Raw genomic sequence first — 11,450 nt, 5'->3', positions numbered from 1 at the left:
ACAGCACGACCAGAACCATAAGAAAACCATCAGAGTGATTGATATGCTATAATAAATTATCTGTGGGGTATATTAGCTAAAACTTCACATACACAATCTGGGGACATAATGTGACTCCTTTAAAGAGCTAGTTCAACCCAAAATAAAAATTATGTCATCATGTCCCTTCATTCATACATCAAGGCCAGGGGTGGGCATTTCTGGTCCTGGAGGTTCACTGTCCTGCAAAGTTTAGCTACAACCCTAATCAAACACACCTGAATGTCATTTCCAAGTCATACTGAAGTTCAGGTGTGTTTGATTAGGGTTGGAGCTAAACTTTGAAGGACAGTGGCCCTCCAGGACCAGAAATGACCACCCCTGATCAAGGCAGAGCATTTTCACACCTGTGTGTTTACTTGCTCTATTCAGACTGTCTTTGTGAGTTTACTGACATCTAGTGGACTTTTTTATTAAATCAGTGACACACCTATTTGCACACGTTTCATAAATACAACCAGGAAATTCTTGAATTCAGAGAAACTGAAACTAAACTGTCAGACTGTTGTAAGTCTCAGTTTCTGTCTGCGTGTAAAGTGAAATGGCAGAAGCTAATGTTCATTTGTCTCAGGATCAGTTCATCTGTTCAATCTGTCTGGATCTACTGAAGGATCCTGTGGCCATTCCTTGTGGACACAGTTACTGTATGAGCTGTATTACAGACTGCTGGGATCAAGATGATCAGAAGAGAGACTACAGCTGCCCTCAGTGCAGACAGACCTTCACTTCAAGACCTGTTTTAAATAAAAACACCATGCTGGCTGAAGTGGTGGAGAAACTGAAGAAGACAAAACTACAAGCTGCTCGTCCTGATCAATGTGAAGCTGGAGATGTGAAGTGTGACGTCTGTACTGAGAGAAAACACAAAGCTGTCAAGTCCTGTCTGGTGTGTCTGAACTCTTACTGTCAAAATCATTTTAAACTTCATGAAGAACTTCACTCAGGAAAGAGACACAAAGTGACAGACGCCACTGGACGACTTCAGCAGATGATCTGCCCTCAACATGAGAAACCTTTAGAGATTTACTGTAAAACTGATCAGCTCTGTATATGTTATCTGTGTATGGTGGATGAACACAATGAACATAAGACTGTATCAGCTGCAGCAGAGAGGACTGAGAAACAGGTAAGAGATGAAAACACTGAGTGATGTTTAATGTGATCTGTTCTGCTCTAGAATAAATGTTTCATTATGATCACTCGATATAGCTACATAATTAAAGATCTTTATATCTAATGTAACACAAAAATCATATTCATTATAATTTAAAAAGTAAACAACATTGTGAAGATGTAATTTTTGACCCATCAACCAGGGTTGGATTTGCAGAGTTTTAACTGGTTAGAAATCACTCTGTTGTACATGTTGTCTGTTTTCCACATTCAACAGAAAGAACTGAAGGAGACACAGAGAAAATACCATCAGAGAATCCAGGAGAGCCAGAAGAAGCTTCAGGAGCTGAGAGATGCTGTGGAGACTCATAAGGTGAGTTTTGATCAGAAGAACAACTGCTGTCTGCTGTTTCAGATCTGTTTCAGACTCAGTTAGGACTCTCATCCAATCAGTCAGTGAGGAGTTCAGTGCTGGATGACTTTCACTGAAGTCCACTGTGGGTAACAGACTGTGTGATGTACCAGTAAGAGCTGAGTGAATGCTGCTGATTCTAATGCTCCTCTCTCTGTGTGTCCTAACAGCGCTCTGCACAGACAGCAGTGGACGACACTGAGAGGATCTTTACTCAACTGTTCCAAACCATTGAGAGAAGACGATCTGAGGTGACACAGCTGATCAGAGATCAGGAAAAGACTGCAGTGAGTGAAGCTGAAGGACTCTTGAAGCGACTGGAGCAGGAGATTGATGATCTGAGGAGGAGAGACGCTGAGCTGGAGCAGCTTTCACACACAGATGATCACATCCATTTCCTCCAGGTAACAGAGATCTGAAAAACACAACAGTGATCTTTAGGAAGTGAAGAGCATGTTTTACTGAGATTATATTTTCTATGAAATGTTTCAGTGTCATCAGTTTCTGTTTGTGTTGTTTGTCTTTGTGTTTGTGTAGAGTTTTCAGTCTCTCTCTGTTCCTCCTGGATCTTCAGACTCACTCAGCATCACTGTCAGCTCTCTCATCTCTTTTGATGATGTAGGAAAATCTGTGTCTCATCTGAGAGAGAAACTGGAGGATTTCTGTAGAGAAGAGATAGAGAAGATATTTAATAGAGGTAAAGCACCTAATTCTATCTACAGTATTTTATCAGCAATAATCCAGCTACAAAGGCACAAATCTTATAATAACTATATTATACTTTTTAGAAATGCAAAATATTGCTGTCTTAATGATTTTTTGTTGATATAATGTAGTAACTCCTGAGCCCAAGACCAGGGAGCAGTTCCTTAAATGTGAGTCTCAACCACTTCACTCTATAATGATACCAGGGTGCGATTTGTGAAAAAAACAGAGGGGGGGGTGTTTTCAGAGGCGTCGATTTCGGCGACGGTGGGTACTCACCATATTTCGTCATGAGTTATTTTGAACCCACCACTAGTTTTTACTTTTTTGACTGTTTTCAGTGGTTATGAAGAGCAATATGAGAGAGAAATTTGGTAATCATTGTCCGACCTAACAAAAATCCATTATAATATATTTTTTTTATATATATTTCTAATTAAAATATTTCTAATATTCAGAAATGCGCTCTCCGCTCACGAGCTCTGATCGGAACAAACCCGAACCTCACTGTCTGCTGAACTTGCGCAGAAACATCAAAATAACCAGCTTTTTAAAATGGTTTTAAACTAAACATTTAGACTATTTTAGCGCAAATTATGAGCTTATTGACGATTTTTTATCATTCTTGACATAATGCGTCTGTTCACAGCACATTTCAAAACATTTTAATTCATAAAAATAAATCATGAGAACATTAACTTCATCACTGCATTTGCAGGAATTGTAAAAAAATTCTTAACTCATGAAGCAGCCTAACGCAATATTTTTACACTAATAGTTTATCTTTCCCCACACATATGAACTGTGATCATGCACAACGAAAAAACACGCAAGAATTAAATCTTGAATGGCAAAACTGTATGGCACAACGTAGTGTCAACTTAAACATATATGAACAATGTATTGATTGCAAAGTTAAACCATAACAGTAGAAACAGCTTTACTGCTGCTTTTAAAGTAATAACATTAACTTTACACCGCAATGCTGAGCTACAGTGAAATGATAGAAAAGACAGATGCATTATGTCAATTAGCCTCATTTGCGCAAACTGGACGCGCCCGCGCCTCGCTAAACGCCTCATCTGCATTTATCATGTGTCACTTCTGCCATTCTCAGTGGTGTGACTGGGACACTTACTCTGCTTGTCATCATAAACAGATTATCAGATTGTGATGTTTATTCTCGCTTTATTAATATGCGGATGAATATGCTGCCTTCCATCGTTTCGACACACAGCTCCATAACCATCTCGCATGTGTTGATAGGCTTTTACTCGTGAGGTGTAACCGGGTCTGTAACCAATCAGGTAGCGCCGTGGGCGGGACATTGAGCAAGTCTTCAGAGTGGTGAATACAGAGAGGCTGCGCGGCAGCTGTATCAGAGCCAGCCAAAGCAGCGCATTTTAAAACAAAATTGACTTTATTCAAACCACGGATCCGTGATAAGTTTTGTGATCCGTCTCGCCACTAGTGTAGTAGCACTGATCACTTTGAGGGGGGGTAAATTTATCCCCACCGGGGATAAAAATTATTAAGCAGAGGCAGGGATACATTGACCAGAAAGGGGGAAATCCCACGCATCCCCCCCAGCAAATCGCACCCTGGATAAATCAAACTGAATGTGCAGAATAAACAGAAACAACATTTCTATGCTTGCCCACAGTAAACATATCTTAGATCAAAAAGCTTTTTATTTTTATTTTACATGCAAACAATATTTCTGTAAACACAAATTCTTTAAACTTTGGGACTTTGACAAAGAATATCATGTTTACAATTCACAAAAAACACACACATGATTATGATGAATATAACAGTGAGACAAACGGATTAGGTTATTTTTATAAGTTACATTCTGTTACCTATAAATAAGTAATGATTGAAATGAACATTTTCTAATTGATTTGTCTCCATCAGATTATCATCAGGTCAATCTGGATCTAAACACAACACATAAACGTCTCCGTCTGTCTGAGGGGAACAGAGTGATTACTAATACTAACACAGAGCAGCCGTATCCTGATCATCCAGACAGATTTGATGATTATGCTCAGGTGTTGTGTAGTGAGAGTGTGAGTGGACGCTGTTACTGGGAGGTTGAGTGGAGTGGTCAGGTGTGTATATCAGTGTCATATAAGAGCATCAGCAGGAAGGGATGGAGTCATGACTCTGTGTTTGGACGTAATGATCAGTCCTGGAGTTTGTGGTGCTGTAACTCCAGTTGTTCATTCTGGCACAATAACAATCAAACTAAACTCCCTGTAGTGCTCAGATCTTCTAGAATAGGAGTTTATGTGGATCACAGTTCAGGATCTCTGTCCTTCTACAGCGTCTCTGACACAATGACCCTCATCCACAGAGTCAACACCACATTCACTCAACCTCTCTATCCTGGTTTTTTTGTTAGGGGATCAGTGAAACTGTGTGATATAACAATATAGATGATACAGAGATTGTCATAGAAGTTTGAAATTAATGATTAATCAACAACCATGATGTGTCAAGCATATTATTTTTAATCATTATTATTGAGTATCCCACTGCAAGTTTCTTGTTCTTGTTCTTGTCAGCATAAATGTATTATTTAAGCATTTTGGCATTTGCCTCTAGGCGGCGATAAAGTTTAAAGTAAAAGTTTAAATCCTTGGCGTTAATCGTTTCAGAGTTTTTATTTGAAGGATGCCTTCTTCCAAAAACTTTTGAGATCTAAAAAGTAAACATATTTTAAATATAATATCAAGGAAATTATAAAATGCCACCTGTGTTCACACATTCCATGTGTTCCGTAGTTTAAAACATTATTGTGATATACACTGTACAGTGAGAATATATTTCTGTCTCATAGGAAAATGAATCATGGTTTTAATACAGTATTGTAACCATGTTTTTTTGGCAGATTGATAACCATTTTACTCACCATAGTTTTACTAGAAAATCATTGGTTTTTTTAAGTGTTATTAAGTGATGTAGAAAAAATGGCTGTACTTTTTAGTGTAAAAACAAAATTTTATTAAAGTTAATTTTTGCAGTTAATGATGCAGTAATTTGAATTAATAAATACAATTGTATCTCTCACGGTAAAGCATTTTTAGTAATATTTTATCTTATTGAATAACAAAGTTCTTAAATGTTCTGCCATAAATCCTATCAAATCTCTACCAAACTTTCTGAAATACCCACTTTTAAACTTAACTTTAGTTTACATGCATGCACCTGTCATTTACTTGAGGATGCTTCTTGTGAATCAAAATTTACATTTTTCATTTAAGTGTACTAAACTGTGCTCTTTTGAAACATCATTTATTTTAATAGGCCTAGACTAAAATCAATTATTTCTTTATTACTGGTATTTAGTATAATTTTGTATACATTTTAGGTGCACTAGGGTACTAGGTAGACTATACATTTAATTAGTATTTGTAGTGTACAACATTTACACTTTAATTTACCACAAAAATAGCAATGGCACCGATTCGCCAGGTTCCTCCCTCACTTAACACACCAGATTACACTCACTGGAATTCTAATCACCGTCATTTGTCACCCATCATCACCGCACCACTATTTATGTTGGTTTGAGAAAGCCAACATACTGTTGTTGCACTTAAACTTTTTTTTATTCTTCTTTTTCTTCTGAGCTACAAAATTTCTAACTTTAACTCCTCCTAGAGCTGTCAAGCTACAGCCACCAAACTTTGCACAGACTCTGGGCCCTATTTTAACGATCTGAAACGCAAGTATGAAGCGCAAAGCGCAAGTGAGTTTGTGGGCGGATCTTGGGCGCTGTTGCTATTTTCCCGGCGTGAGAAATAACTCTTGCGCCGGGCGCAAATCAATAAGAGGTTGGTCTGAAGTAGGTTCATTATTCATAGGTGTGGTTTGGGCGTAACGTCAAATAAACCAATCAGAACGCTATCCAACATTCCCTTTAAACGCAAGGGCGCAAGTTCCATGGCGGGTTGCTTTTATTATGACGGATTTACCAGGCTTACGCCAGCAGCGGTTTACAGCCGAGGAGACCCACGTTCTTGTAAGAGCAGTCAAAGACAGAGAAGTTGTTTTGTATGGGGATAGGAGAAACTCGCCCAAATCAGCGTAGGTTAAACAGGCGTGAGAGGAAATAGCCACAGTCTCCTCAGCTGGCATCCTTGTTGTGCCAAGCGCTACAATGATGTCAGGAGACGGGGGAATCCCAAGCTTGCCAACATAAATCGGGCACGCCGTGTAACGGGAGGTGGATCTGCCTCTACACAGAACCTGACGCCAGCAGAGGACATCGCTGCGTCCACCCTCACCGCTGAAAGGGTTTGGGGGCTTTGAAATCGGACCCAAGAAACGCAAGCAAGGTCCAACCCTAAAGTACTCTTACAAATCTAGTTCATATACATTAAGGTTTCTTATGAAAACATTTTAATTATTATTTACTTAAAATAAACGTAATACAGCCACACAACAAACTTATGAAAATATTTTAATCGTTATTTGCATGAGAATTTTTTAACGCAGCCACACAATAAATAAAAACTATCACCACAATGCTCACCACAATGATCCTTATCTCGTGTATTAATATTTTTTAGTGTAACAATTTATGATTTGCAAAAATAACTGTTGCATCTGTGTAGATTAGATGCAAAGTGTATGCGCGTTGTGCACGCTATACATTATGGTCAAGCATGCGCCCTTAAAATAGCATAATGAACAACGCGCAACAAGCCACTGACTTTAAACTTTTTTTTTCTGGTCAGTGGCGCAATTGTTTTTTGAAACTGCAAAATAGCACCAGGGATGGTTTGCGCCGGAACACGCCTCCTTTTTTGCGCTGAACCGCCCAGGGAGCGCAAGTTCATTCCCTAGTTTGCCGACGTGCGTCTGTGGAGGGAAAAAACGCTGTGCGCCGGTGCAAAATACGAATGATACATGCGTCACTGACAAAGTCAATTGCGCTGGCTGCAAGATAGGGCCTCTTGAGTCTAATCTGACTTGAGTTGCTTTATCTTTTCTAAGGGATCGGACTTACTGTTCTCCTAAACTGTCCGATCAAGCATCCCAAAAAAGGTCCCATAGACTTACACTCATAGAATGTTTAGGCTGAGTGTTTATTTTTAAATTCTAACTTTCAACTCTCATACATACAAATACATTACATCATCATCTCTCAATCTCTCTCAGTCTCACAAAACTCACTCAATAGCACAAACACACACAACTACACACACACACAATATTACACACACACAAACACACACACAATATTACACACACAAACACATTATTACACACACACAAACATACTCACACAAACACACACATAAATCCCCCAAATGCCCCATTCTGTCCCAACTGCCATATTCTGCCCCGAATGCCCCATTCTGCCACAATGGCCCTATTCTGCCCCAGATGCCCCAACCGCCCCATTCTGCCACAATTGCCCTATTCTGCCCCAGATGCCCCAACTGCCCAATTCTGCCCCAACTGCCCAATTCTGCCCCAACTGGCCCATTCTGCCCCATATGCCCCAACTGCCACATTCTGCCCCAACTGCCCTATTCTGCCCCAAATGCTCCATTCTGCCCCAACTGCCCTGAATGCCCCAACTGCCCTGAATGCCCCAACTGCCCTGAATGCCCCCAACTGCCCTGAATGCCCCAACTGCCATAAATGCCCCAACTGCCCCATTCTGCCCCAACTGCCCCATTCTGCCCCAAAATGCGCCATCTGCCCCAAACACCCATTTCTGCCCCAAACACCCAAATGCCCCATTCTGCCCCAAATGCCCCATTGCCCCAAATGCTCCATTCTGCCCCAAACGCCCCATTCTGCCCCAAACGCCCCATTCTGCCCCAACTGCCATGAATGCCCCAACTGCCCTGAATGCCCCAACTGCCCTGAATGCCCCAACTTCCCCAACTGCCCCAACTGCCCCATTCTGCCCCAATTCTGCCCCAACTGCCCCAAATGCCCCAACTGCCCCAAACGCCCCATCTGTCCCGAATGCCCCATCTGCCCTAAATGCCCCATCTGCCCCAACTACCCAATTCTGCCCCGTCTGCCCCAACTGCCCAATTCTGCCCCAACTAACCCATCTGCCCCAACTAACTCAACTGCCCCAACTGCAGCTCCATCTATTACTCTCAGACTAGGCTTTCTCAAGCCAACATAAAGTTTGTTCACAAACTTTAACCTCATCTAGTTAAGTTATTGCTCACACTCTGTCGGGTCTCGTATATGCATGCTGTGTCTACTATCCTGACTCCCTCCAATCTCAATCAGGACTTGCCTGTGTATATTTGTCGTCAAAGCGCAACGCTGGATTTAGGGTAAGTACTGCATTTCTATATCTGTGACGGAAGAATGTGTGTGGTTGGACATTTCATCTGGATTTATCTCATCTTAAAGGAATATTCCATTTTCTTAAAAGAAAAATCCAGATAATTTACTCACCACCATGTCATCCAAAATGTTGATGTCTTTCTTTGTTCAGTCGAGAAGAAATTATGTTTTTTGAGGAAAACATTGCAGGATTTTTCTAATTTTTATGGACTTTAATAGAGCCCAACATTTAATACTTAACTCAACACTTAACAGTTTTTTTCAACGGAGTTTCAAAGGACTATAAACGATCCCAAATGAGGCATAAGGGTCTTATCTAGCGAAACGATTGTAATTTTTTACAAGAAAAATAAAAAATATGCGGTAACACTTTATTTTACGACCCGCAAAGTACCGCGTAATTAAACCGAATTTACAGAGTACCTATTTGTAACAACAGAGTACCTCTACAGTACGTACTTGTAGTTCTAAGGGAACAATATTTTAAGTTTGGGGTAATAAGGGGGTAAGAATATATGGAAAATTATTCTCTAAGTATTTCATAACTACAGGGTACCTATTGTAATATTACGTGGTAAGTATGACTTACGTCTATGGGTAATATGGTCTATGTGTAATATTTTTTTTTTTTCATATTTGCTACTTACCTGATGAAGTGTTTTGTATAGCCTACAGTTGATGTCTACAAGCCACGTCGGCAAATAAAATATAACACACAATAAAAATAATAGCAACTTGTACCTCTTTGATCTGTACATGTATACATGAGTTACCAGGTAACTCTTATATTTGCGGGCTGTAAATTAAAGTGGGGCTTATTCCCTGATTGTTCTGTGTATGTACCAGGTAACTCTCATATTTGCGGGCTGTAAACTAAAGTGGTGCTTTGTTCACCTCTTGTTATAAATGTTATAGGGTAAATACCATAAACATACAGAATATTGTTATTTTTATTTTAAAACAACTTATTTCAAAACATCTTTAAAACATTATAATTAAGCCAACACTTAAAGGTAGGGTAACAGATTTGATCCTGAAACATTTTTAGTTATGCTGGTTAAAAGTCTCCTCACATCCTGATAGCAATCACTGTGTTAAGTTGTTTAAATGTATTTGTAAAAATTTATGTCATCTGTGAAAGGCGTAGGACCAAAAAATGTTCAACAAATCATAGATTTCGGTCCGAACGGACGTTTCCTTTTATGTCCCTCATACGTAAGCGTAATTTGAATTCCCACTGCGCAGCGAGTCCACGCAGATACCATATGTCATCGGCGCGTTCACGTGCGCTCTGTCTGTAAACAGCGAGAACACCAAACTTTTCTGCTGAATTGACAACCTACACAGGAGCAACAAAACTAAATGAATCTTTTATAACAACAACAGCAAAAACTGCCTGGATCAGCAAGAGCAAAAATCCAAATTAACATCAGTAAATTTACTGCTTTACCACGAGATGCAAACAGCTACAGGAGGCAAAGGGTCTGAAAGGGTCGTTGCACTGTTTATTTTGGTAAGGTAGGTACGCGATATGTTTGTATTGAGATGGATTCAGATATTCTACTTTGATGAAACGTTGTGTTGCTTATGAAATTTGTGTTCGTTTGCGGATTAGCATAACGATATAGTTACTACGTCTACACAACCGAACGTGTGCTTAAACTAATTCTGATGTAAACCAGTTGTTTATGTTGGTTATTTTGGAAGTGTTATTCACTTTGTACTGCAAAGTTTTCTCACTGGTGAATGAGACATGAGACGTGACCGTCTGATCTGTGCGTGTTCATGTGTTTGGAAAGAGGCGTGACTTTGGAGAGCGATTTGACTTGAGGGTGGGATCGGGATTTCATTGCTAGGCGGCTACCGTTAGCATTTTTCAAAATGTGTTACCCTACCTTTAATGTTTATTATCACATAACTTTTATTTAAAATAAAAAGTCATGACAATTTTTCATTGTTTTTGCGGCTTGGCTTCCTCTGTTGGTGTTCTTGTCCACTCGGATGATGAGTTGATGTCGTCTCACAAATGCTGTTCTGCATTACATATAAAAAACATAAATGAAAGCCTTCAGTAAATGTTTCTTCACTGTGCCTTGACAGAAACAGAGTTTTCTGAGCCAGTTACGTTAATAACTTTGGGCTAATTTATGGGCTAGCTAACCTGCTACCGTTAGCTGGCAACTTTCTTGAAAAAACATTGTTTGAAATGCGTGAGTCATGTATTAACAAAACCAGTCACCTTATCCAGCATGTGGATCCTGCTGACATCACTCGCAGCCGTACTCCACAGTGTAGAACGTTTTTAAAACCTCTTAAAGAAATTTCACCTCAGGATCGCGTTCCAGCAAACCTCCTGCAGACGGCCGCGTGCTCTACAACTGCGCAGTAGCCTACGCATGTAGTCGTCTTTTGCTTTAGCGCGAGCTGGATACCCATCTGCTGTGGTTTCATTCTGGTTTGCCATTGCATAAATTATATTTGGCTAAAATACTTGTGTTTACAGTAAATAAATTGCAAAGCACCACTTCAAATATGTCCGCAAATGTAGGAGTTTCCTGGTAAATATTTTTATTGTACTTACCTTAAAAAAAAGATAACCACATTAAATCAGCAGGACTTTTGTTATTAAAAGCAAGTAATATAGGCTACTAAAATAAAAGTGATGTGCTGTTATATTTATTTGCTGATGTGGCTCGTAGACATTGACTGTATACAACATTCAGTAGTCAATATGAAAAATTCACAATAAAAAATAAATAAATAAATAAAACATCATTTCCCCATAGACTTGACTAAGTCATACATACCACGTAATATTACAATAGGTACCCTGTTGTTATAAAACACT

General features: G+C 39.5%; 1 protein-coding gene across 1 annotated transcript; it reads left to right on the top strand.

Moving 5' to 3' along the window:
• The first annotated feature begins 556 nt into the window (after positions 1 to 556).
• Positions 557 to 8,162, top strand: LOC135744073 (E3 ubiquitin/ISG15 ligase TRIM25-like). Its single transcript, XM_065262031.1, has 6 exons — positions 557 to 1,165; positions 1,430 to 1,525; positions 1,735 to 1,968; positions 2,102 to 2,261; positions 2,401 to 2,439; positions 4,187 to 8,162. The coding sequence occupies exons 1-6, from the start codon at positions 581 to 583 to the stop codon at positions 4,708 to 4,710; spliced, it is 1,638 nt and encodes a 545-aa protein (XP_065118103.1). The 5' UTR covers positions 557 to 580; the 3' UTR covers positions 4,711 to 8,162.
• Positions 8,163 to 11,450: the final 3,288 nt, after the last annotated feature.

The sequence above is a fragment of the Paramisgurnus dabryanus genome, chromosome 6 (assembly GCF_030506205.2).
Source record: "Paramisgurnus dabryanus chromosome 6, PD_genome_1.1, whole genome shotgun sequence".
NCBI lineage: Eukaryota > Metazoa > Chordata > Actinopteri > Cypriniformes > Cobitidae > Paramisgurnus > Paramisgurnus dabryanus.
The sequence above is the reverse complement of the archived record's forward strand: the minus strand, read 5'-3'. Positions and strand labels throughout refer to the sequence as shown.

What these genes read in the sequence shown, in the direction of transcription:
- LOC135744073 (XM_065262031.1), top strand. Translation starts at nt 581, where the DNA reads ATGGCAGAAGCTAATGTTCATTTGTCTCAGGATCAGTTCATCTGTTCA. An exon ending in AGAGAAGATATTTAATAGAG is followed by an intron (nt 2,262 to 2,400) that starts GTAAAGCACCTA and finishes GATATAATGTAG; the next exon opens with TAACTCCTGAGCCCAAGACC. An exon ending in CAGGGAGCAGTTCCTTAAAT is followed by an intron (nt 2,440 to 4,186) that starts GTGAGTCTCAAC and finishes TGTCTCCATCAG; the next exon opens with ATTATCATCAGGTCAATCTG.